We start from the raw sequence: 27,941 nt of genomic DNA on the forward strand, positions 1-27,941 counted from the left end.
GCAGGTCTTTGGGGAGGGCTTCCAGATGTAAGGGGCATTGCCGGAAAAGGAGCGGGATTGTGTGGATTTCTTTTTTAGCAGGGTGGGACAAGGAGGAAGGCATTAGTGCTTCTCAGAGGTCATGTGCTGCCCGCTTTGCAGAGTTTTTTGGCGAGGTATGGCGGTGTATTTTGATGGAGGACTTTGTGTGTAATGCATGCATTTTTGTAGGCGGATCTGCTTTCAATGGGGAGCCATTTAAGAGTTTTGAGGGCTGGGGAGATATGGTTGAAATGTTTGCAGTCGTTCATGAGCCTGGCTGCAGGGTTGAGCACAGATTTGAGTGGAGTTAGGTGGACCTTTTGGATTACAGTGAGGATGGTGTTGCCCTAATCAATTTACGAAAGTACCAGGGATTGAACTACTAGTTTAAAGTCTTTAGTTGGGAGAAAGGACTTAATTTTCTTGAGATCACGGAGAGTGAAGAGGGCTCCTTTAGCTGAATTTAGGCTATTGTCGATGGAGATACCAAGAGATTTTACTGAGTTGGACAAGGAGTGTGAGCAGTTGAGGTCGGATATCCAGGTTTGAATGGGGAGAGGGTTATTTTTAGGGGAGAAGAGAATGATTTTAGTTTTTTTAGGGTTGAGTTTGAGATGATTTCATTGGAACCAAGATTGGATATTATTGAGGGTGTTGTTAAGGTGTAGGATGTCAGCATGGGTTTTAATCTTATAGTAGAGTTGAGTGTCATCGGCATAGAGTTCTATTAACCAAGTTGAATGCTATCTTTAGATTTCTGAATGTCAAAAACAAGTTGGATTTCTTTAGCTTTGCATACATGTGAGGTTGAGCCTCATTTCCTGATCGAAAGTGCCTACTCCTCTCTAAAGCCTGCTTGAAGGCCAGTCATAATCTGGTCCGGTGTCATTTTAAGGATTTTTGGGGCACTGGACATGATATGTTTTTGGGCCACCTTTCTCAGAATAACTTTGCATTTTATCATCCATATCCTGTGCATTCAAGCCTGTAAGATGCCAAACAATACTGAATTATGCGTTAAAAAAAAACGGAAGAAAGGTGAAACAAAAAACTGCTAAGAAACAGCAGAGTTGAGAGTACAGGTTAGGCTGGTGGTTCAGCAGACTTATTGCCTATTTTGCTAGTAATTAACTATTCCTCGTTTGCATTAGTATTAATAATGATGTCAGCAGTATTATTAATACTAGCTGTAATGCTGCTGATGGAAACAAGGAGAGACGTAAGTATCTATGATCATCTCCTCCTCATTTAGGTGAAATTAATTATCTGCAGTGTTTTCATCTTTAATTTGATCACATCGCAAATCCCTGTACCTGGAAAGTCAGAGGAATATAAAGCTTTCCTTTGCATATTAGATTGCAAACTGTTTAGAGGAGATATAAGAGCCTGGTTCAAAGTTGGTGGTCTCTTGTGTTTTTCTACTGTAGCAGGATCACTTTCTTTTGTTAGGTTGACTTTCACTAGCTCTCTTGATTAACTCATAGGGATTAGTTGTTTTTGATAATCCGGGGTCCCCTCTGATGCATAGTGTGGTTGTTATATGAGATATACGTCCTGTTGCCTGGTAGCTACTCTGGTTATTATATTCAGTATTTAAAATGTGACTGTTTTTTTTTGGACTAGCGGTGACCCAGGTAGCGTTTTGTTTTCAAAATAAGTTGTAAAGTATGTGTGATCGGGAAGATCTTCACCGGTTGGTTACACCCTCCCTTTTCTGGCCCTAACGTAGGCCCAAACTAAAATAGTCCCAAACTGTATAGAGTTGCAGTTCTGGTTTATTTTTAAAATCAGGAATCAGGGTGTTTCTTCATACACATAAGCGTTTTCTTGTAAGGAATAATAGACGGTCAATGTGGATTAAACGTAACGAGTGTGGGGCACCTCACTGTAGACTCCTGGTCTCTCTCTGCTTCCAGCTCCGTTTCGTGGTAGGCGAGCGTGAACCCAAAAGAAAGGAAAATAACAAAGACTTAGGCTTCTATTTAAATGCTGAAGCACGTGGGGAGGGTAAGTGCACCGTCACTAGTCCCTAGTGTGTCGTGCCTAACGTGAGGGAAAATAAATGGTGACTTTCAGTGATAACCCCTTATACGTGTCCACAGCCCCTGGCAAGCAGCGGGTACTTGCCTGCTGCCACGACCCTCCTGGGCCGTGGTGTTGGGAGACCAAGCCTCCTTGTCGTCGGGGAGTGCAATGGTCCCGGGCGCAGCTCCTGCTCTGTTCCTTCGGCGTGCACTTCAGCTGCGTCCTCTTCTTCTCTCCTTGGGGTCGGGTTCCTCTGCTTGTCCTCCGGTCCTGTTTCGGTCGCGTCCTCCGGTCCTGTAAGACAGAGTGTCCTCCCCCACACTTAAGATGGTCATGACCTCCATTGGTTCTCCTTGCAACACTGTCCTTTGTAAGCCTTCATCGTCGATTTTTTTGTTTTTAGCCATTTTATCTAAACCTTGGCACTCCCATAAAGCTCCAAGACAACAATAATAATAAATAGTGCTATATTAAGTCGATTAATTACTTCCAGGACTGATTTTGTGTCTTATTTCTTATCTCGGCCAGCAGGGGAAAGCACATTTTGTCTATACTAGCAATTGCAGAGAATAACTGGCATTAAAACTGGGGCTTCACAGTGAAGAAAAAAAGCAAGTTCCTGCAGCAACGACTAGCAATAATGATGATTCCAGAGCCAGCCAACAAGTGAGGCAGTTACACAGTCACACGCCTAGCGTGAAAGCAAGTATTCCTAAAAGTTTGCACTGTTAATGCCTGCTCCTTATTTTGATCAGATAGGGACAGTCTGTGTGTTTCAAAACTTAACAATCAGCAGCCAAAACATGGGTTAATCAGGGAATGGCTTGTTGAATAGATGAGCAAATTAAAAAAACATAGGCGAACAAGTTAGAGGACTGTCTTTTCTCCTGTGTATCCATAGCACACAGTTGCTTGGTATACCAATGTGTGGCAATCCATACTAGCGCAATTGAGGCAACAGTACCCCCATGGAAGTACCCTTCTTTTCCAAAGCACTTCTCACTCTTAATGGTGCGGTGCTGAAGTCTAATCCACTGTGTCCTAAACCCAGCAACTGTTCAGTTCAGTTCAGTTTGGATATTTCCTCTGCTTCCCGACTCAGCTCATACTGCCATTCCACCCTACTCCTGCATCTGATCTCCTGGAGGGCTCTCTGCTGGATGGATGCTAATAGAATTGACTGGGCAACTAAGCAAGAGCTTAGGCTGATTCGGAAGGGAACAAGCACACCCAGCCGCTTCTGCTGTCTCCTGACCAAAATTGAGGCACCCGCCAGTCATTGCAATATGCTATGGTAAGGAACCCTTGAGGTTGATGAGAGATTTGTCTGTCCTATTTTTGCCCTTAGTTAAGTAATCAAGAATGGCAGGGATTTTCCTCTCATTTTCACTTTTCTCCTGTTGAATTTGTATGTGCTATGCATACCTGGGGTTGGTTAGAAAGATGTCAAAATCACAATTAAACTGAATTGTAGTTTTATCTGTTGTACTATGTTTATCTTTACATCAAACAAAATCTCTTTTAAAACTTTTTAAAAAAAACTTAATTGCAGTAAATTATTTAGATTTGAGACAAAGTTTCAGAAATATATTTGTAATTTATCATGAGAAATGGTGAGTAGTATAAGGTGACAGTCATGTTCCTGACCAATACATTGTTAATAAGGAGGTACAATTAAACTTAAAAAAAATACATTTATATCCTTTAATAAACCTAGAAAGCTGGGTTTTGATTCTTATCAACAGTACATTTGCTGGATCATTTTCAGGACAAATGATTCCGATCAATGCCCATAATTCTGAATCAATAATAAGAATCTTATCTGGTCGAATATGTCTCCATGCATAACATAGTTAAGAAATTACTCATGTTTTGGTTACTTCTCCGTATTTGCCTACTAGTGCTTTTCAATGGAATTCCTAAACCAAATGACAACAATGTCTAATTCATTAGCTTAATGTATTCATTCAATTACATCTTTCAAAATACCTAAATTAATGTATGTATTCAAAAGTTTATTCCAAAATTAGTTGAGTACTTAATTTCTTCAGTGCTGTATTAAAAACGAATCGCAACCTCTTTTTATCAACGTATTTGTTATATATTGAACTGTTTGCCACATCATACGGCATACTGCTTATGATAATACATCACCGGTTATATGATTAGAGTCTAGATAATCTATTAAAATTCAGTTTTGATGGGAGTATCTAAAAATCAAATGGGTGCAAGTGATTGCCCTGGCAAGTCACTTTGGTTATTATACCTATATTCTCTGAGGGATACCAAGTTGATATATTCTTTGTAAGGTGCGGTTAGAGCTGGGAAGGGTGATCGCTGGGTTTTACTAGGTCTGATACTTGGAATGTGGGTAGCACGTCATGGTACACTTTTTAAACCAGGCTGTCACCTCTGTTCTTGGGCTTCTTTTTTCCCTCCCTGGTTAGAGGTATGCAGATAAGTGTGCCATAAGAGTACTGTAGGGAATCCTGTGATCGCTCTTGGGGAGATTCAGATATGGGACTGTCAATTTCAATGTCAGTCTGGCTCTGGGGTACTGTTCTAGATGGACATCTGTATGAATGGGTAGAGTGTTTACTGGTTCTTCCCCCACATATCACTTCCATTGGTAATAATTCTCAACTTGCCGGTTTTTAATATATTTATGGATATGTGCTTGTGCTGTCTCATTTTACCATGAGCCAGTTCCTTTTTTACTCATTACTTTCTGGCTTACAGAAACCAATTCAGGGCGGGGTATTGCAACTTTACAGCACAGATTAACCCGCTCAGAATCTCTGCTCTTGTCTGTTTTTTTGTCTTTTGCTCGAATAGGCATATTTGAGAACATTTGTGATATGCTCCTTTTGGACCATGTCCTCAAACCCCAGGGTAAGAGAATGTTGCTTTTGGTTAAGTGTTTTAGAGTGCTTTGTGAGCTGTGACATACTGCAAGAAGAGGTCTCTTGGACCATCTTTGGCAAGTTGGCAAGCTAGCTCGCATTCCCTTCCCTTACATCCAACTTCTATTCCTAGAACCCCTTCAGTGGTCTCTCTACCCCAATTTCTTTGGTCTTTACCATGATCTGTGTGCACTTGGGTAGAGAACAATTTGCTTTCTTCAGATGCTAAAAAACACCAACGCCTATTTATGATTCTTAAGTTTAACTCCTGATTATACCCTTTCAAGTTGTATCAGGCATGACCAACAAAGCAAGAATAGTGACAGTACAGGTTCTGAGACAAAGATGCATCAACTGGCTTTCCCAAACCCTGCTTGCTGCCTCCACCAAACCCCTGTACCTCTGGAAAATACAGAGTGGACTTCTCCTTCAGGGATTTTTTTCCTGCAATTGTATGAGAATAGTGTTCCTGAAAAAAAATGTTTTAAAAAAGTGTAGGAAGAACCTAACCCTAGCCTTTTTAAATCTCGCACACCGTTCGCTTTTAACTGTTTGTTTGCAAAAGACCTCTTGGGGACCATTACATACATTTAGTGGGATCCGAGCCCGCCCATTTCTTACCATTGATTGGCTTCTTGTCACACATTTGTTTGCTTCTCATTTGATGGCTCTCCTTCCTCCTCTTGTGATTGCCTCTCCCATGGAGCATAGTCTCATTACCATGCTTTTGATTGGATAGCTTGTACCCTTCCACCAAAAACATTCAGGGAACCACTTTTTTTTCTTTATATTTCAGTGCTCTCCCTCGTGTGTTGCTCCAACCAAATACCTCCCCTACATCACATTTCATGTGTTGCTCCCTTCTCTACCCACCTACACCTCATCCCTTGCTTACCCCCATTGATTTTGTTGGGTTTATTTTCCTCCCACCCCAGCCTCATTCTCCTCCATTGCTCGCCCTGCCCACACAATGTTGCACAGCCCTTTTATCCTTCTCCCTCACCTGCTTCTTCTCCCCATGCCTACAGTTATGGGCCTTAATTTTTTTATTTTTCATTTTTAAGTATTGGAGTGCCTGGCTGCATTTCTTTTCCCGATGCTGCACAGCATTAACAAGAATCATTAGGAAAGCCAATACATCGCAAAGGCGTGCTCTATTGGCTTTTCCAGTGGTTCTTTTAATGTACAGGCTACAAATGTGCACTGGTGTGTTAAACATAGTTGAGCCCTCTTTAGTCAACCTGGGCCTGTATTTCAGGCTCCATTTGGTCTGGGTATTTCATTGTTCCTCCCCTGCCGCTTTCACACTTACAGATTCCTCTTTACCTTTCTTCCAGTACCTACCATGTTTACCTTCCAGGTAAAGGGGATGCTATTAAGAGCAATGTCTTTTTGTGATTTCTTGGTTTGGGCCTGAAAGGGCTATTAGCCAGAACCCCTGCTTTTTCACTCCTATAAAATTATTTCTGATCCTTGTCTAAGTAACATAAATGCATTCATTCCACACAGTCATTGACTGAGCTTGGTTTACATAGCTCTACCAACATAGAGGGTTTGTGCAAGCACCTCTCCTGGGTTAAGATCATAGATTGTGATCTATGGCTAAATAAACAATGCCCAGTTCTATTACTTGATCTCGCCACTCCAGTGTGTACTTTTAAGTGTTATTGCTATGGCTGGTTTTTTTTTTGGGTGCCTCTCTCCTTCCTGACTGAGCTCTGTATAAATGTCTCTGGTAGTTTAACTGTACCGCCAGAGCTTCAGCTTCTGTCCCTCAGGGGGAGTGCCCTATATAGTACTCCTTTAGTAGATTAATAGTGCTTCCAGTGATTTATAATTCTGTTAGCTTGTAAGAGGCCTGTATGTGGTGTACGCCTATTAGCTTAACATTGCTCCATGTGATTAAGGCTCTTGTTGCTCCTGTTTGGACTACATGTAGGTTTTCAGTGGTGGCTTAACAGTACCTCCCGTGTTTCACTTATAGTTGGTTTCCATATGGTATGTACCTCTGGTTTACCCCACTGGTGCCCCTGAATGACTGTTCTTCTTACGATGCAGTTAACTTCTTAAAATGGTAAATTACTTGCATGCTCACCTGTTCTGAAACTTCTTTGCACATGCGACGGTTATGTGTAGCCTCGTTTTACTGCATGATTCGTATTCCACCTTGTATATATCTCACTCCATGTGTCTCAAATAGGCCAAATTACAAAAAAAAACCTTTCTACTATGCACTCCAAAGAACACACAGGAACCCAACCCAAATCAGTGGGTTCAGATGCTGTTTAAATGACACAAATGAAATGGCTAGAACTGAACCTTCATAAAGCCCTGTGGACCTAGCAAGGACTAGGAAAGTGCTACACAAATACCAATACAATACATTGTGGATTAAAAAAAATGTATATCTTTGAAAAGGTAAAAGCAGAGATGGCAGGCTGGGATTAACATCGCTCTGTCTGGTATAATCTTCGCTTCCCAGCCACTGCCTTCCTGATTTGGCCTTTCTGTTGGGATCTGGAACCCTCCAGCATTACAGGAACACTAACTATCACACTGCATGTGCTGCCTGCATGTCGTCCAGCGCTGCATAAGGCTAGCTTCCATCGACCCACGTGCAGCTTCTTGCGCTCAGGCTTGCTGCATGTCTTCAGTGGTCTGGGCCTAAGAACACCAGCCATAATACTCTCAGTGGGTCTGTGATATCCGTGTCAGGGGCAGTTATCAGGAGGGGGCAACGGCAATTTACTTTCAGTATATATGGAGAGATGTGACATGACAAGCTGCTCCTGGTCCCCAAGTGTGTGTGTGTGTGTGTATGTGCGTCAGCCATTGTTGCAACAGGCAAGCGATTTGTAATTTCGATTGCAGAATTTGGAGGAAGGATTTTCATGGAATTGGATATGAATTAGGTTTAAAATGTGGGCATTCGCTTTAGTTGCCGTCTGTGTTGGGTGCTTGTGGATCTGCACAGGATTAAGTGTTGGAAAGTAGCTCCTAATTTCAATATCAGTCTGCAGCGGAAGTGTGTTTTTGTGTGGAATGGTTTGTAGTGATGTTGGAATACAGCCTTGATGGTGACTGGCGAAAGCTTAACGTATTTATTTTTTATATTCACAGGCATGCTGACTATCACTGACTTCATTAATATTCTCCATCGATACTACAAGTCTTCCTTGGTAAGGAGCACTGTGGAATAATGGTAGCATGGGGAGGGATGCCTAGAGTTGCAAGACGCGTGAGATAGGTTTTCATAGGTTTCAGCTGTTGTAAAGCTGGGCTGCTTTTTGTCCCTCCTCTGCACAAAAGCAGCATAGACGGATGAAGCGGAGAATGCTCCCAACGTTGTATTACATCCCTCTTCCGCATCCAGCTTTTTACTTTTTCTGCTATCACAATTTGTCTCAACTTATCCCCACCTTACTTCCTTCCTACACTGTGACTCACCTCTGTGTCTTTGCTCCTCTTCTCTCCATTGGTACCCTGCCTTCATGTACTTTTCTATATGCTGCAAATGTATTTAAAAGATGTGGACGATATCCTTTATTAGGTACTCCCAACGTGGACTAGTCTTAGGGGGCAGGCGTGTTTCTTCAAGTTAAGATTGTGGTATGGTTGAAAGTGTCACTGAGAGGAACACATTAAGAGGCTTTTATTAAATAAGGACCTACCTCTACGTGCATCTTTCTGCTCACCTTCCATTGTTCTTCTTGTTGCTGTAGAGAATCGTATTTCAGTGGTCTGCAACCAGTATGCATTGTGTTAAGTGTCATTTATGTAAACTGGTTCTGCAATGACAAAAGTTGACTAAGTACTGCCGTGGAGTTATCACCAAGCTGGCATTGGTATGGCTATACTGGCGGCTGTTAGGTGAAAAGATCCCTGAGGTGACGTTGGTTGAAAAACTAAACTGGCATTGATTGTCCAGGCCAAAGACACACTGAACTGACAGTGCCCTTGCCCGAGATTTTGTGGGTTGACAGGACTCCTTCCAGAGCCCCTCTGAGCTACCCTTTGGCTGGCCAAAGCATATCTGAGCTCACATTGTATTGGCCAGAGACCTTCGGAACTCATGTTCCCTTGGCCAGGCCCACTTTGAGTGGATGCTGCCCGGGGCAAAGCCCCTCTGAGCTCGTGTTGCGTGGAGTAGCCCTCAACTGGTGTTTCATTTACGAAAACCCCTCTGAACTGACCAAAGATGTAGCCAAAACCCTTTGAGCTGAACGTTCATCATAGGTAGATCCTCTCTGAATTGACTTGGATTTTAACTTCTGTAGGTTAACTATCATTTATCTGAGTAAATGCTGGCCTCATGGAGAGCCCCTCTAACTGACACTGGCCTGAAATGAACCCCTCTGAGCTGATGTTGGTCTGGCCTTACACAGACACACTGTTCTGAAGCTCATCTAGCACAAAATTCTCTAGCCCTGACTTGACATTGGGCTGATAGTGGCCTGGCGGGTGACCGTTTAAGCTGACAGAGAGCTGCGACTTCTACTGCTTTGTGTTCTAGGTGCAAATCTACGAACTGGAGGAGCATAAGATCGAGACATGGAGAGGTAAGGGGGGACATCCATGTTTATCTCATTGCTTCCCCCACCCCAGCCGTCTTCCCCTTTCCTATTCACTTCCCCCATCTAACCTGATCACAATCCTCTACTTCAGCAATCCCCCCCCTTCCCTGCACCTGAGCAAATGAAACTCTTTGGAAAGGTCTCTCCTTCATTGGACCTCCTCTCCATCTCTCTTTCTCGCTCGTCCATTGTTTATTTTTGTAAATTCTGCTGGTGTATTTTGCCCTTCACATGCACTTACTCTATTCTGTATAGCTGATATGAAACACAAAATCTCAGTGAACACCAGGGCACACACTGTACCAGGTCCAGGTTCACTGGAGATTCTTTTGTTGCTGTCATCTCAAATGTAGTCTTTCTCTTTTTAGAGGTGTACCTGCAGGACTCCTTCAAGCCACTGGTGTTCATCTCTCCGAATGCCAGGTAAGGCTGTAAACATATACCTTTATGCCCTTGGTCCTCTGTTTGCCTAAATATATAGAAAGCTATCAACTGGCATCTAAACATTACTGGTATGAGAGGGGGTCACGAGGGAAGTAGTGGCTTAATACTGTGGCTGCAGCATCATAATACAAGCACAGTGGGTTAAGAATGCCTCTCATCCGTTTTCCATAGAGCCTTTGGCTTCACTGCAGCACAGAATCGCAATCCTGTTAGTTCCTACGCAAAAGGATAAGTGCAGCGGACTGCTTAGCATTGCTGCTGGTGTCACTAACACCAGCATTTCTCCTAAGCTCCTACTGTGTTGTTCTATAACTCCTGCTGGCCTAGTGCACCTATGAGTAAGAAGCCTGCCAAAGCATCTGCTGGCATGACTTCTGCTAAGCAGAATCACCTGCTGCACTACACATGTGTGTTGTTTAACCCCTCTCTCGCAAACTCTCCTAAAGTTTCTGTCTCACTTTCATTCTCTGCTTCTTTCAGCTTGTTTGATGCGGTGTCCTCGTTGATTAAGAATCGTATTCATCGATTGCCTGTCATCGATCCAGACTCGGGAAACACCTTGTACATTCTTACCCACAAACGCATTCTCAAGTTCCTCAAGCTTTTTGTAAGTAACCTCTTCACTACAATCTAGTGGAATTTCTCATTACACTAGTTTCCTTTGTATTTTTTAAATTCTTTTTCAGCAACCATACTTTGCTAGAAACCAGTACAGAAACATTACCACTGTAAACAATGGGTTATGGTTTTTTTTGTTTGGCAGGAGAGTTTTTCTTATTTCATGTGTGTTGGTGCCTCTCCCGTCTTCCCTCATTCCGCAGCCATGTCTATCCGGTTCATTTCTTCTCTCACTTGCTGTTTCCCTTTTTCTGTAAACAGATTACAACACTGTTTTCTAAGGGAACTAGTGGCGATTACTTTCCTTGTCATTCATGAATTGTTGCTACATGTCAATACATGTTGACTACGTAGCATTCAAATAGATGATCTTTTACTTGTTAATCTACATTTGTTACCTAATATTGTCATAATCCCTCTTATTTGCTTAAGGTAAACCATTTATGTATTGGTTTGCCATTTTAGGTTTGTATCTCTTCAACAAAGTATAGCAAGATGAAAAAAACTAACAGTAACTAAATAGAGAATCTCATTCCACATTAACACAGTTTTGAAACCGCAGCTGTTCCGTTTCAAACACAAAAAGCTTCAGAATATTAGATCCAATGGGATGTCTTAGCCATTAGGTAGAAGAGGGGAAAGGTGCGTGACAAAAGATAAAGAAGACATAGCTAACCCATTTAATATACCCTTTACTAACATAGAGGAGGACCCTGGCCCTCCTAGAAAATGACTGCATCCTGTCTATCAAAAGAGCCTCTCAGAAAGATTTGGTACGTCGCCCAGACTGCCTTCACCTTGTGTTAGAAGACCAACAAATAAAAGCCCTAGCGGTGACCACCTAGGTTAACAAAGTTTTCCTTTGTTTTGACCATGAAGGAAACCCTAATGATTGCATTAGAAGCTCTTGTCACCTGTAATTTCTTCACATCTAGAAAGGCTGACTCCGTAGCACAGTGTTAATCAGCTGCCTCAGTGCTTCCACATTCAACTCCAGAAGGTTACCAAACACCTAAGAGATTTCCTCTGCGAGAGAAACCTGCAAAAGTATTCATAAAACTCTGATTGGAGTCCCTTCTCAAATTAACCACCTGTTCCACTTTTGCTTAGAGCAGGGTTGGTTTCCATGTACATGGGCCTGTGACTGTCTCTCCATTCTCTTTTGATTGGCTCTTCAGGTATCATAGTCTATCTCCTGCGTATCCCCTGCTTGTGTCTGTGCTCCTTCTATATTCACATCCTTTAGCAATAACTCCTCCACACTTCACACTTCAAAATTAGATTTAGGAGAGATAGTGTTCAGTAATCAGTTCATCCGCAACTCAATAATGTAGAGCAGAAGGGCCCTTTCTCTTAGCGTCTTATCCAAATATTCAGAAAACTACATTTTAATCTCCCTCCTGAATCTTCCTCTGGGGTTGGATGAAGACTTCCTTGTGTTGCTTTGTGTTTGCCGTAGCATCTGCAGGCCCTTACGTCTGGCACTGTCTTCAATGAAGTAATACTTCCTTGCCACCAGCACTCGTGGGGGTGGCAGAAAAACCACAGGGATCCAAGTGTCTTCTCTTCTGACAAAGCCTCATACTCTTCCCTCCCCTGGTTCTGTATGCAGTACTGCCAAAGAGAGGCACATGCTGAGCTGTTACAGGATGTGTGTGTTCTGGTCTGTTCAAAGTGATGAAGTGAATTCCATTCAAGGATTGTCCTACATTTCAGTTTTATAGCAAGATTTCCATCATGACAAAAATATTATCTAATGGAAGGTATTTAGACCTGGTGCATTTTTATGTTAGGTGTTAGAATCCCACTGCCCTTGCTGTAGAGAAATCTTTTCTTCATTAATATAGTATTTAATGCTCATCTGTTAGGTCATTAACTGTTAGCCGAGTCGTCCACAGTGCCTGGTCTTCATCTGTCTCCTAGTTTTTCTCATGGGACCTTCCCCTTTAGGATCTTGCTATCACCCGTCATATGAATATGGATGGCAGCTGAGACACTGCACCCAACTGTGTTTAGTTGTGCCCCTGAAGTCCTTCTTTCACCATTCTCAATGTACCTAATCAGTTTTGTACAACCATGCAATTCCTGAAGTGTACCCTGTCACATACACCATGATCAATCATCCTCACTGTGTTCAATTCTTTTTAAAGAATATGACAGCAGTCAGCGCTTCACACTTGCACATAGCATTCTGTTCTCACTTTTCATGGTGTAATGTCCCTCTTTTGAACAACCGATCCCATGCAAAATTAATCCCCCGTCACCAGCCTAATGCTGATCTAACTCATGCCTGTGTTTCTGTGGAGTCTGGTATTTCTGGTCTTCCACGCTGTGGTCTTCTGCTCTGTATCATCTCACACCGAGATGCCAGGAAGTAGACAGATATTGTGTTGGTCAAAAAGTAGACTATACAGTAGTCCATCTTGCGCAAACATTTTTCCTTTTTATTACGCTAATACATATTTTTGGTTGTTACCATTGTTAACTACCTTGGTACATTCTGTCTGAAGAGTAGGCTGGTGCAACACCATGCTAGTCTAATAATGGAAGCCTTTTAGAATAGGTGCATTGTATTTAGGATGAGGGGCACACAAGTACCTCCACTAAATAGCCTTTTTTTTGCTTCTTGTAAAGGAAAGAGATAGCTATATTTGAACTACGACATCATCATCATCATCATCAAAACACTTTATTCGATTATTTAAAATCATAAAAGGAAGACAAATTCATACAATTCAAAAACATACAACACACATATATATACATCATATATATACATCAATAGTGCAAACCAGCAGTAAAGGATAAAAATTACTTTTCTGATAAAAACACACTTAATAAAATCCATCAGATAAAAAAAAAAACCAATCACACAGGGTCAAATATGGAAGGCAGACTCTTTGTTTTCACCCACATAGCTGCCACCGGAAAACTGGCCACATAAAAAATGTCGCGGGTACAACTTAACATCTGCAGGTAGATGAGAGTGGGTCTGACTTGTATAAACCCTGCCTCTCGTAAAATTGGTAGCAGATATTTTTTCCGTAATTCAGAATAGAGCCCACAAAACATAATGAAATGCATTGTGTCCTGGCAAGAGAAATGGTCACACATACAGGGCTTACAGCTCTCTGGTTTGCTCCAGGACGAATAGATACCCAGGGAATAGTGAATTAAGTTAAATCTGAATCTAATCAATAGAAATCTATGGTAGGGATTAGAGACAGTCCTCAAATAAGGCTCAAGTGAGGGAGATGTTAATAACACAAAATTGGCTCGAACTGATGATTTTTTGAGTTCTTTCTCCTCACGTTCCAAACTTGCCATGCCCGCAAAGTGAGTCTTGATCCAATTTAAATCCTCCTTAGTGATTCGACCTGGGAATAAATAAAGGTCGGCACCCTAGTCGTGTAAACATCATTCTCAAATACTCCAGCCAGGGAACCCTTTTAACATTTTCCATTGCTAAAATATCATCAAGAATTGCATAGTTCAGGGTAATTTCCTGGTTTAACCAGGTTTTGGCCCAACAAATCAGTGGGGCCACCTTCAATTTATCGGTGACATAGCCCAGCTCTACCTCACAGTGCGTAGAAAAAGTGGGGGTAGACTGGGGCACCGTCAGAAGGGATCTCAAAAATCTGTTCTCAATTAATTGTATCCTATCTTGAGTAACATATCCCCACAGTGAAGAACCATACATAGCAATGGACAGGCATTTTGAGTTATAAACTTTCAACAGGGCCTCCATTGGTCGGGACCCCAACCGTTTCGTGAAGCTCATGAGTGATGAGGTGGACCTTGCCAAAGAAATACCTTTGAGCTTTATTTGGGGGCTCCAAGATCCTTTGTCGTCAAAAATAACCCCCAAATAAGAGAAAACGGCAACCCTTGACACCTCCTCTCCCTTACAAAAGAAGGATTTAGATTTAAGTCTGTTGCGAAGTTTGCCCATCACCATGACATGTGATTTTTGTATATTAACTTTCAGATCTAACGTGTCCATGAAAGCACCAAAGGAATACAGCAGTCTCTGAAGGCCCACTCCTGTGCGAGCCAATAAAACTGCATCAGCCGCGTATAGGAGAACCGGTATTACAGATTCTCTTACACGCGGAACATCACCTTAAAACCCCCTAAAAACTTCTCCAGAGCATTAATATAGATAGTAAAGAGAAGGGGGGCCAGGATACAACCTTGCCTAACCCCCCTCTCCGACCTAAAGTGGCTCGTACATCTGCCCTCCTGAGTGACCCTAACTGAAGCTTTGAGGTCCTGGTGTAAGGCCGCTAAAAAGCTAACCAGGGGAGGGTCGATGCCGATCTGTAGTAAAATCGCCCACAATTTACCCCGATTCACTAAATCAAAGGCAGAGGATAGGTCCATAAATGCCATAAATGAGGACCTATCCTTCACCACCGTATATTTGCTAATTAAAAGCTGGAGGTTTAAGCACTGATCGAGGGGGCCTCTCTTTTCTCTAAACCCATACTGTAAATTAGAAAGGACACCTAAACTCTCTATGTTATCCCTAAGTTTATGAAGTAGGACTCTGCCCAAAATTTTAACCGCAGAGTCTAAGAGGGAAATGGGTCTGTAACAGGAGGGATCCTCACGCTGCCCTTTTTAAAAAATCTGAATAATAACAGAGGTAGCCCAAGAGGCGGGGAACACATTTTCACTAGAGGCATTTAAAACATTTGTTAAAATCTTGGCCCATAAAGTCGGGAAGTTGCCATAGAGATCAGCTGGCACCCCATCCGGGCCCGGGGCCTTATTCTTAGAAGTCTCCTGAATCGCCCTTTCTACTTCGTCAAGATTAAAAGATAATAGGGGCGTGGACTCAGGCACCAAGGGAGGACCCCACAAGGTGCATGGGCCAACAGCGCCATAGATCTCTTTAAAATGGCGAAGCCATTGGTCATCTTGAATAACACAGTCCAAAGTTGTGTTCTCTGAGGCGGCAAAGAACGGATGATTAATTGTTGCCCAAAATTTCCCACTATCATGCAATACATCCCAGGCATCCTTTTTGATTTCTGTTTGCCGTCTGCTAGTGGCTTGTTTATATGACCTCCGTAAATCTGCGATGACTGTCTTATTTCTTGGACTGGCTTTTAACGCTTTAAGCAAGGCCCCATGAGCCCTGGAACAAATACTGTCGAACCATCTTGGTTGGGGATTGCCTCTCGGGGTTTTTTTAGTGGTAGTCAAGTCCCTCGAGATCTGTGTGCATATGGCTTCAAAAGCACTAATGATCTCTGGTCTGGTTGAGTTGCTATCAAGGCAGATATGTCAAGGCCATATGCCCATCGGCCTTGACAAGCAAATCATCAAGAAAAGTTTCAGGGACCACCTTGGACCACTTTATCCTCCTTCCTTTGTCTTTAGTGACTATTGATAGCCCATCCTAGCCCATCCGGATTTTAGTCAGGAAGATTGTCAAAAGTTTCAGGACTTTTTTACCAATAAAATTGTTGATTTGGTCACTGAAATTGTGGCGACCTCGCAAATTGACTGCCCATCGGTGGCCATTCCTGCTAGAACGTTAGTTACAACCTCACTTTCCACCCTACCCTTGATTACAAAGGAGAGGTTGCTTTTTCTCATGGGGCGGGTCAAGTCGGGCTCTAGGTTGGATCCATGTCCACTGGAAGTGTTTAAAATTGCACTCCCGGGTATAGAGGAAGATGTGCTGAATCTTTTAAATCTTTCCCTACAGGTTGGACAAGTGCCTTCCTCTTTTAAAGAAGCTCGGCTGATCCCCCTGTTAAAAAAACCGGGGGCGGACGCGAAATGCCTGAAAAATTTCAGACCAATTTCCCAGTTACCTTTCTTGGCGAAAGTGCTGGAGCAGCACGTCCTCACCACTCTGTCAGAACATCTAGATAACAACATGCTGCTAGAGCCGAATCAAGCAGGTTTCCGTGCTAACCATAGCACGGAGCTGGTTATGCTGTCAATCGTTGATGAGCTTAGGAACAGAGCAGACAAGAAAATCCCGGGGGCCCTGGTGCTGTTGGACCTCTCCGCGGCATTTGATACCGTGTGTCATGAACAACTATTGTCGCGGATGAGGGAATTCGGCATTCAGGGCACAGCACTTGCATGGTTCACATCCTTTCTTCAGGGGAGGATGCAGAGAGTGCAATTAGGTGACATGCTTTCTACTGCAACCTCGATCACCTGCGGAGTGCCGCAAGGATCTGCTTTGTCACCCCTATTGTTTAATATATACCTGCAGCCTTTGATTCTAATGCTTAGTCAAATGGACTGTCAGGTATATAACTACGCGGATGAAACCCAGATTATCATCCAATTGGATGATAGCCAGGATGCTTTTGCCAGATTGCAAAACATCTTAAGAAGTACAGTGAACTGGATGTCCGGGAACTCCCTAAAAATTAATCCAGACAAGACCGAGGTGTTGCCAATTACCATCGCTGGCAACCCTTGGAGTGATCGTTTCTGGCCTGGGGAGTTGGGCATGCCTCCAGAACCGGCGGTAGTGGTCAAGAGCCTGGGCATCCAGGTGGACAGTAAGTTGTCCATGAAAAAGCAAGTTATAGCGGTGGTGGGCAGCTGTGTCGGCCTTCTCCGTCAACTTAGAAAAATCTCCTCACTGCTTTCTTTTTCTACTTTGAGGAGTGCGGTTTCTGCGATGATTTTAGCCAGGCTGGACTATGGCAATTCGTTGTACATAGGACTACCACAAAAACTTTTAAATAGAATGCAGACTGTCATGAATGACGCCGCCAGACTCATTTTTAAAAAGCCAAGGAATACCCACGCATCCCCCCTCCTGCGGGAACTACACTGGTTGCCAGTTAAACAGAGGCTAATGTTTAAGGGGCTCTGCATTGTTCACAAGGCCCTCTATGGCAGGGCACCTACATATCTGAAATCACGCCTGACCCTCTACAAACCAGGGAGGGTGCTCAGATCTGCTGAATCCAGTTTCCTTGTTCAGCCACGCTGTAGATTGACTACAGTGGGTGGGCGTGCTTTTTCACGCACTTTGCCAGCTATGTGGAACAAATTGCCGCTGGAACTTCGGAATGAGACTAATCTAATGTCCTTCCGTAAGAAATTAAAAACTGTGCTTTTCAAGCAAGCGTGGGGTGGCCTTTAATTGTAACCAGAAGTCTCCTTTGTATTGCTTAGCGGACCCTGACAAAGCGCTTAGAGACCTCTGGGTTATAGTGCGCTATATAAATCAAATAAATAAATAAATAAATAAATAAATCCTGATGGGGACATTTCTTGTGAACCATTGCTACCCCTAAGTCAAACTCGAGGAACATTGGGTTATGGTCACTAAATATTGAAGGTAAGACCTTATAGGCCCCTACCCTATATAAACCCCGGTAGAAATAAAGATGTAATCAATAACTGTGCCAGGATAAGTGCCCTTGTAAGTGGCAACCCTTGCCTCCCCCTCTATAAGGCTAGATTCAAAGATATTACAGTTAGCCAAAAATTCTTCAAGTGCCTCCCCTTGCCTTGTATGCTCAAAGTGGGGGACCGTAGAGCCAAGCGGCCCCTCATGTACCCCCGCATAGCACTCCTCACCGCAGGGGTGAATATTAAAATCGCCCATGAGGATGAACTCGATAAGTGTTTTGATTAGAACTATAGTCAAGCATAAACTTTTCCAAGGCTTCCAAATGTTGGTTACCCTGTTCGCGCTCTCTGGAATTATAAAAATTAATCAAAAGAATCTTATGGGAGATTGAAATCAACCATTCCACCATTAATATGTTGCTCGAACCAGATTCAATTAGCTTGAAAGACCCAAATAGATTTAGGGAAAAAAGGGAGATTAATCCTCCCTTTGCTCTCCCTGCTGTACTCGCAGTTGCCGGGACTACGAAACTAGAATAACCATCCAGACTAAAGCTACATGAGGGGTCCCAGGATTCTTGCAAAGCGATTGTCATGTTTTGTTACAAAAGCCAACCAAACTGGGTCAGACCTCTTAGCTCTAGTGCCAGCAACATTCCAGCTAATAATTTTAAATCCAGCCACTGCCTCAAGGTTGGTGGAACTTGGGAAAGTAGACTGGACCGGGTCTACCTGTCAATCATTAGCATCTAGTTCTGATAGTGGCCCGAAACGTTATTTACGGAAAAACCGGGTGCCTGTTTTACGGTACAGTTTAGCAGTGGTTGGGTGCCTGAGATAGTTTTCCCTTCTACAGCTCTTGGTCTTTAGTCCCCCGCAGGCAGATGGTATGTACGGTTGGGCTGTGGTTTGCGGGGTAGGTGAGCTGTGTGCCATGCAAATTTATCATTGTACATATTGTTAGACCCGAAAAATGGGTCCGGTGGTGGATAAAAAAATCCCAAGGGAACTGGTCTAGTCTCTACTTGGCCTATCTCGGAAACATCCCAAAATAATCTGTCTGCCATATCGGGACTATTGAAGTTAACTATGACACAATCGCCCTCACTAATCTTGGGGCATTGCCCGATCCAACCCACCCTTCTGACCATGTTGATGCTTGAGGAAATATCCAAACCACCACTACTATAATTAGAGCACCAGGATCTGGCCTTCCTCATCAGTGCACCAGTTGATTCCTCCTCACCAGCCTTAAGAGGAGGAACCCCCAAAAAGACTGCCACTAAGGGAGCGGCTTCTGGGGGGAGATCTAGGTTAATATCACATCCCTTTACCTGGGAAACAGAGGTGCTAGGTACACAGAGCGCACTACCTGACAAGCTCACTAGATGATTACGCTTACCTGAACTTGATGAGCCCACAGAGCCCAGGCTCCCCCCTCGTGGCATAGCGGTGGCACTGAAATTTAAGATAGTTGAGGGCACTGGCCCATGAGATGCGTCGGTAACCTCAGCCAGAGCATGACTAGAATGGGTAACAATCTTATCCACTGGTTTGAGATTTATACTCATTAATAAATAAGTCAATTTTGGCACATTGTTTCATAAGTCCGGCGACACAAGTATTCAGGGTGTCCACAATGTCTTTGGCTATATCAGCTAGCAGGGGCTCAAGTCGTGAAATAAATAGTGCTTCCAGCAGCTCGCCCAGATTGTTCGATGTAGGGCTATTAGTATTCACTAGGGTCTCTTGTTTTTTAGCCCGTTTGATGCTTTTCTTAGCCCCCTTTCCAATGCCCAGGGTTTGGATTACATTGGACACTAACTGCTTAGCCCCCTCAACCAGAGTATTAATAGAGTCAGCCATACTGGGAGGGTTAGCCACAACCACAACTGGTTCCAAAGGGACATTTGACACTGTCTTAGGCACATTATCAATCTCCTCGCAAACCGGTTTGGGTGTAACCAAACCAAGTTCCAGCTCAGCGGTAGCAATTTCTTTGGAAAGAGCCCCAACCGCAGAAGACAGGTAAGAGATGATGGATTCTGATTTCCTGGGAACCTTAGCCTTCTTTCCCCCTCCTCAGAATGGACTTGATGTTTTCGCTTACCCATTGTAGGCGTTAGGGGGATGGCCCGGCCCGTCCTCCTTCGGCCTCTGACGGCCTTAGACGGCCTTTGCCCGGGTTACGCCCGGCTCGACCCGCGCGCGTCCCGCGACGCGGAGGGCTGTGTTGGTTATAAATGCCTCCTGGTGCTGCTGCCTGCGTCGTTTGGGCGCTGCGCCGCTGCCGGGAGTTGTGGTCCCGGGGCGGCGCCGCCGCCGCTGGTGGCACCTTAGGACTCCCGGCGGTGGTGGCGGCAAGGTGAGCCCCCCGCGGTCAAGCGCCGATTTTCTAAATACAACCTCCTGTTGCAGAGCTCCCCCGCTCCACCGAGGGCTGTGTTGGTTATAAACGCCTCCTGGCGCTGCTACCTGTGTCGTTTGAGCGCCGCGCCGCTGGGGCTGCCGAGGGTTGTGGTCCCGGGGCGGCGGCGCTGCCGGTGGCACCTTGAGACTCCCGGCGGTGGTGGCGGCAAGGTGAGCCCCCCCCGCGGTCAAGCGCCGATTTTCTAAATGCAACCTCCTGTTGCAGAGCTCCCCCCTATGACTATATGGGCCATATTCTTTGTATCCTCTTTCCATCTAATAGTTGGATCCACAATAGAGCTTAATGTTTTGAAAGACACTAATGGCCATCGATGGAGAGAGAATCTAACCAGATTCCATGAGATGTCAAAAAGCCCTCTCAGGGTCAGCCTGATCAGCGCCCTCTGATTCAGCATCATCTTCATAGTTTGTCTGCTGGCAGTCCAACCAGGACTTACCACCTCTAAGAGACTGACAACTTTTAGACTGTTGGTCATTTTTTCTATAAAATCTCAAACAGTAGCAACTCTGTGGGATGGTGACTCTTTTCACATTTGAGAACATATTGTCATTTCCTTTTTATTTTGTGAGGTAACCCAAGATATTTAGATATTGGTGTGGAGAACAGAGCATTTGAATTAAGTCAATGCAACAATTTTAAATCGCTGAAGAACACAATTGCGCATCCACTTGTTGCAATTTGCTCAAACTAAGTTTTTGGGTCATACATTAAGTTCCAGGCTATGGTTTATCGAAGGGATACCAGAATGGTGTCCTGCTAGCTCTGACCAATAACTTTATTACTTTTTCCTCTATTCAATGTGTCCTGGCAAGGACTTTGAGGAATTGCTTGCTGTTTTGCGCATATTACTGATCATCCATTTAAAATAGTCATAATTATAAGAAAGTGGCTCTATATATACTGGACCAAAGTAAGGTAAAGTGTGTATAGAGTCCCCAGTCTCCAGAGGTATGGCAGAGGTTAAAGTTAGATATAACCTTACTCTCTAAAGTGGTAGCTTGGTCGAGCAGTAAGACAGTATCAGAGGACAGTGTAAAGCATTTGTTGTACACACTCAGTCAGCAAAAGGTTTCACACACTCAAGAACTGAACTCTAAGCCAATTGTTTTATATCAAAAGATAGATTGTTTTATTGTAGAACTAACAGGTATCAAAATATACTTTTCTTAATATGAGTGACTTTAGGTAATTACTTTGCAAAAAGGCAATAGACTTTGGAAATACAATAGCTACAGTGGTTGCAATAGGCAACACAATTTCAAACACAATTTAACATTGTGCTCAATGGGGTTTTCTTCATAAATGCAATAGATTACTTTGTAGATTACTTTTCTAACCACAGGACTGGATCCTGGATTTAGTCCCGGGACCTAAGCTGTAAACAGTTAAGTAAAAGCGTTATGGTTACAGTAGTGATTTTTAAAGAATATAAATGTATTTTCAAAGTTGACACTTCAAAACTTTTCAGTGAAAACCAAGTCAATGTTAACCTATGGAAGGAAAGTGAGTTATCGGCATTTAGGTAAGTACTCGATTGGTGGAGTGTCTTTTGGTGTCGGGAAATCTTACCCTCAGCCGGTCGCGGTTGGAGGGGTCCCTGGTTCTGAGGCTGCAGGCGTCATCTAGTTTGCGCGGCGGGTCTTTGGACACTGGACCTCAGGTCCCAGTCGCAGAGGGGACGTCCTCGTGGTCTTGGTTAACTCCGGCACAGGCCGGGTGCAGAGTGGGCTGGATTTTCGGTTCCTGGCGGGCACCAGGGGTATTGCTGTTTGAGCAGAACCACTGCTCGTGGGAGTCCCAGTCTTTTGGAAGGTTCAAGGCAGGCAGGTCCTCCTGGGTTTTCGAGGTTGCTGTCCGCTGGAGACGCCGGAGTTTCGCACGAGCAGGTTCAAGGATCAACAGGCCTGTAAGGTTTTGGGGCCAAATCAGTGGGCGTTGTCCTTTTGTTAGCAGCTGCACGGCAGGTCTTCTTGTTTCTTGTTCTTCTTGTTGCAATCGGGATCTGAGGAAGGAAGGTTCAGGGTGCCCCTAAATACAAAATGTAGGGGTGTTACAGGTAGGGCAAGGGCAGGGACCAATGGGTCCCTGCCCTGGGGTGGGAACACCCCATAGCCTGCTCCTCTCCTGTGGGAGGGGGGCAGGAGCCTAGATGTGATTGGGCATGGCTCCCCATCTTCAAGATGGCCAGAGCCTGGAGTCGTGCTTCACCTTGCCTCTCCCACCTGAGGGGTGGGTTTGGCACACCCCCTTTCCTCACTTAGGGTTTCCTGCCGTTCTTCCCGCCAGAGTGGGGGTCAGAACCAACCTTTGGGGGCCAGTTGCTGACTACAGCAAGTGGCCTGGAGAAGCTCACAAAGGTGGTATGCCTTTGAAGCTTCCCTTGCCCATCCTGGGGGAGGAGGCTTGGCACCTCGTCCCAGGATGTGCATTGTTTCAGGCCCCCGAGAGCGGCAGGCTCTCGGCCCAGGGGTCCAGAAACATGTCTGGTGGTGGCAGCCTTGGCAGCCACACAGTCAGGACACTGGGAGTTGGTTAGGTTTCAGGGGGCATCTCTAAGATGCCCTCTGTCATGCATTTTACATTAAATCCCACAGTGGCATCAGTGCAAGTTTAATGTGCTGAGAAGTTTGATATCAAACTTCTCAGTCTTCAGTGAAGCCATCATGGTGCTGTGGAGTTCGTAAGGACGACCTCCCAGCACCATATACTCTTAATGGCAGCACTGCACTTACAGTGCCCAGGAATGACCCTGGGTACTGCAGGGGCACTGGCATAGGGCACCCAGCTAGAAGGTGACTGATGGATGCCAGGGCAGTGAGCTTGTGGGCATGACACACAGGGATGTGTGCCATGTCGACTCTCTGTTTAGTTCTGTACTTAGACACTCAGCCTGCAAAGGCAGTGTGTGGGTGTCCGGGCACAGGGCCCCCAAGGGTGAAACAATAAGTGCTGCAGCCCTTAGGGGTCTTCTCTGGTCACCATGCCCTGGGTACCATTCACTAGGGACTGACAGGTGGCCAGTAATGCCAATTGGGTTTTAAGTTCAACACAGTTTTAGGGAAGGACCACAGGCCCTGGGCACCTGGTTGGCAGGAGCCCAGGGAACACTCAGTCAAAGCACATCAACAATTCAGCAAAAAGTGGGGGCATACCCATGCAAGAAAGATGGCTCTTTCTCACAATAATGCATACTTCATAAATTCTGAGGTACTACATCATAGCCATCTTGAGTGAAACGTAATAAAAGACCATTGTGAGAGTCGCCCTCCTTCATAAAGCTGAGTCGTGATTAGCTTTTAATACTTTTTGGCTGAGAGGAAGTATAGTCCAACATATAAAGTTAATCGGTATACATTACAGCCAAATTTTAGGTTAAGCATAAGCACATGTTAAAGGTATGGACTAGGATGCGCCAGCTGACCATTTTGTTTATTTTTGTCTGTCCTTCTGGTCATAAATATTAACACCGTTGATGTACCTCTTTTAATCTTCATAAATGCTGCTACTTTTCAAAATATGCATTTGTAGGAAGCTCTGTCTATATATGATATTGCCACTAGGCGGTAATACCATGCACAGAGTCCAGGGATTCCCCAAAAGTGTACAGGGCTCAATGTAAAACCCAAAGTGCTCCATTAGCGGTTGTGTGGGCGAGCAGCCTTCGGCCTAACATAGAAGAGTGTAAGACATTTATTGCACAGCAGTGATCAATAATGGACACATGACTCAAGAAAGAGATCCAGAACAATTTTAGAAAATTATACTTTTGTTTGTACTTTATTTTACGTACAAGGTCTTCATAATAAGGAAAGTACGTTTTTAATTAAAAATATTTTTCACTTTGAAAAATGGACAGAAAATGTTCAGCACAGTCCAATGTTATCCTATGGTGAAAACAATATTGCAGTTAAACGGGTAAGTACTGCACTTACATTCCCAGTCTTCGGAGCCAAAAGTTGGCTAGGGCCTTGGGCCAGGTGAGTACCAAAACTGCACCACCAGCATCACAGAGGCGGCCGGGTGCAGAGGTCAAAATCAGTTTGGCCCAATACTTTCCAATAGAGACGGGGACTTCCTGGACCCACACTACTTTCATTTTAGTTAATCGGTTTGGGAGTTAGCACAAGCATGGGGTCCACAAAGCGGCACCAAACATGCACCAACAGCAGTACAGTGGCGGCCAGGTGCAGGGTGCAAATTCGATGTGGGGCGCCCAATGCTTTTCAATAGAGATTCTTGTTTCAGCAAACATGCTGCAGGCGTGGCACCGGAGGTTGCCGGAGGAAGACCAATCACAGCAGAGGTAAGAAGAGATGTAGGGGGTCGTAGGGGTACAATCTGTTCAGCTCACCAAGGCCCAAGGGCGGGTGCAGGGGTGCCTTTCGACATTGGAGTCTTCTTGCCTGATCTGCCTGGATCCAGATTCCTCAGAGTAGGTTTCTTCTGGTCTGGTCCGCTGGCCACAGAAGATTAGAGTCCTTTTCAAAGGCAGCAGTCCTCCCAGTGTTTTCAGAGGTCGTTGGCTGCAAGTCCGGGCACAGGTTCGCAGAAGCTGGGAAAAGGCCTGCAGGGCTGGGGCCAAGGCAGTCTTCAGTCTTCTCTGCAGGGTTGTCTTCTTTCTATATAGGTCATCGCAGATCTAGTTTCCAGGTCTGGGGGACCTAGATTTAGGGGTGTTTTAGGGAAGTCGCAGGTACGGCCAATGGGCACTTTGCCTGGGATGACCAGACCTAGCCCTGATTGGAGGGGTCCCCCCATCTTCAAGATGGCAGGGACTGAAAGATGTGCTTCACCTTGCCTCCCCCACCATAGGGGGTGGAGTTGGCAGAGGTGCGCACACCTCCTTTTCTTAAGTTTTCCCGCTGGCTTTCACGCCCAAAGTGGGGGTGTAAACCAGAGGTTGCCATCTGCTGCTAACAGGAGAGGCTGTGGGTAGCATTACAAAGGTGGCAGGCCTTTTTACGCTCCCCTCTTCTAGCACTGGCCCTCCTGGGGGAGGGGCATGACACCTCTGCCTAGGATGTGCATTGTGTCTGGTCCCAGAGACCAGGGGCTATCTACCCAAGGGTCCAGAAACATTTCTTGTGGTGGCTAGCTGCCTACAGACGGTCAGAGACCTCACCAGGATTGGCACGTGTTCAGGGGGCACCTCTTAGGAGCCCTCAGGGTACATGGTACAATAGTCTCACACAAGCATCAGTGTGGATTTATTTAAAGGAGTAGTTTGGTACTAAACACTCCTGTGTTCAGTGACGCCATCATGGTGCTGTGGAACTCTAGTTTAGTTTCCAGTCCATGTACTCTCTATGGCTCCACTGGCACTTACAATATTAGGAAATGGACCCAGATATTGTAGGGGCATATCTGCTCATTCAGATATGCCCTCACCTGTGGTATAGAGTGCCATGCCTTAGGGTTGAGAGGCCTGCAAGAGGGGTGACTTACCTATGCCTTCAGGAAGTGCTAGTTTGCATGGTACCCAGGCCGTGTGCCATTTTCTCCTTCACATGGGGATGCAAACTGCAAAAGCAGTGACATGGTCCCAGTGAGGAGAGTCCCAGGGGACCCTCTTCAGCTCCCAGGTCCTAGGTACTCAAGAGTACCATTTACTAGGGACTTACAAAGGGTAGACGTGCCAATTAGGGATTTGTTTTTAGGGAAAGAGCACTGGCACCTGGGACCTGGTTTGCATGGACCCTGTGCATTACATTTGAAACCACACCAAAACCAGGCAAAAAAGTGTGGGGCTAACCATGCAAAAGAGGCACTTTCTTACAGCATTGATGTTTCATGGGACTGATATGGTCAAATTACTTCGGACTAAAATGTTATAAAACAATTTGGAGTAAAGTGTGATATAAAATGTATTTAAAACTGTTGTGACAGAGTGTACATACCGCCAAGGTAAGGGTCCGCCCCCAAATTTAAATGTGGGTGGACTTAGGTTTAATCACGTCACAGCTGTAATTGAACTCCTACGACGGCCCTGTGCAGTGAGGGCTGTTGGACGCAGACCAGTTTGGCAGTCATTTCTAAATGAGGTGGGCTGTACCTTCGTTTAGACCGAATGAGTAAATAACTAATTCTCCCTCACAGCGAAACAGGTTGCCTGCCTATATATAAATTAGGCCCTAAAGAACTAGAAATACCATTTTAATTTAAGAACCCTGTTCAAGTCCAGCTAAGCACAAGATCTGTTCAAACTTTAAAGCAGTTTAGTAGAAGATGCTGCTTACAAATAAAAATATTTAAGACTGTCATACACATTGGTCCTCCTTGAGCCATTAGGTTATATTTGTCAAGATATATCACCCCTCCTCAGTCAGGATAGCTTGACTCCAATGACACAATGAGCATGGGACCCACTTCTGGGCATACCCTTTCTAATTAGGGTGACAAAAGCGAAAAGAACAAATGATGGATTGAATGCTGAACAAATCAAACATTCAACCCCTGGGCCAAAATCCACATTTTACTTTTTTGCTCATCACGCCATTCCAGCTTTCAGTTCCAGTTGTCACTGGATTCAAGCTAGCCTGGCCAATGAGGGCTGATGCCCCAAAACCGGTCACAGGATGCTTGTTTTCGTCCAGGGAGAGCTTGGCCTGGCAGTTCTGGCTGGGGAGCAGGGTTAAGTCTGATTTGCATATGGCTAGGTAAACTGGGGTGGCGGGGTGAGTAAAAAAAAGATTGATTGAACCCAAATCTGTGATTGGGCGTGGATGTTTGATAGAGCAATGCCTCAAGCCTGGAACTGCTAACAAAAAAGCCTTGGCAGTCGGCGCCACCCACCACAGCCAACACCCCTCGAAACCGGGTAAGACTTGAGATGTCAAACCCAAACCTTGACACAGAGACACCCCATCTTGATCTCAAAAGGGTAGCCTACCCACCTTCGACTCAAATTAGACCCCAAAGGCCACTTCAAGCCACCATTGGCCCAGTGTGGTACTACTCCAGAAGATTAGAAGCCACCAAATGTAAGGCATAAAAGGATATATATTGATTCTGTCACAGGCAATATCCCAGCTAGACTACTTGCACAGCCAATGCACACAAACCAGTCCACCCCAAAGCAAAGGAAGCTCACTTTTGAAGAGGCCAACTCTGAGGATCTCAGACCAAGCCAAACCATTAAAACACTGAGTCCTGGAGACCAAACACCAACACCACCACTGTTCCCTGCACAATTTGTTTTACCGGTCCATTCTTTGAAAATCTCAGATAAGGACCCTACAAACCTAACTAACCCCTATGAAGAACCAATCCACGTGGATGAAGGAAATGACCCATGGCATAATTAACATTTAGCCCCACAAGGTGAATTATCTTTAGAGGCCTATCCAGTGAAACTGTCTTCCCCGGATGATACTACGTCATACCATGCAGTATTCTAAAGAGTCGCTGAACACAAATTTCAGCTTCAAGTTGTGGAGGAAGAGGGAGATTTGTTGGTGTTACTCACTGTGATGAAAAGGGCCTTTTCACAAGGGACAGGAGAAACGCAACCTCCTGATAAGGAGAGTAAAAGGATCGGCGCAGCAGGGAAAAGAGTAGCTGAAGGTGAAGGCACACAGGGTG

At 44.7% G+C, this 27,941-nt stretch overlaps 1 protein-coding gene across 4 annotated transcripts in view; it reads left to right on the top strand.

Annotated features, from left to right (window-relative positions):
• Positions 1 to 27,941, top strand: part of PRKAG1 (protein kinase AMP-activated non-catalytic subunit gamma 1) — a 274,867-nt gene that overhangs the window by 124,282 nt on the left and 122,644 nt on the right. For all 4 annotated transcript variants that reach the window (XR_015309591.1, XM_086963714.1, XM_086963712.1 and 1 more), the window contains 4 exons: positions 8,070 to 8,128; positions 9,463 to 9,508; positions 9,892 to 9,946; positions 10,448 to 10,574. Coding sequence is in view for 3 of the 4 variants with exons in the window: in XM_086963714.1 (XP_086819840.1) it covers positions 8,070 to 8,128; positions 9,463 to 9,508; positions 9,892 to 9,946; positions 10,448 to 10,574 (287 nt within the window). In the remaining variant the exon portion in view is untranslated. The remainder of the gene's footprint in view (positions 1 to 8,069; positions 8,129 to 9,462; positions 9,509 to 9,891; positions 9,947 to 10,447; positions 10,575 to 27,941) is intronic.

This window comes from Lissotriton vulgaris, chromosome 1_1 (assembly GCF_964263255.1).
Source record: "Lissotriton vulgaris chromosome 1_1, aLisVul1.2, whole genome shotgun sequence".
NCBI classification, from domain to species: Eukaryota; Metazoa; Chordata; class Amphibia; order Caudata; family Salamandridae; genus Lissotriton; species Lissotriton vulgaris.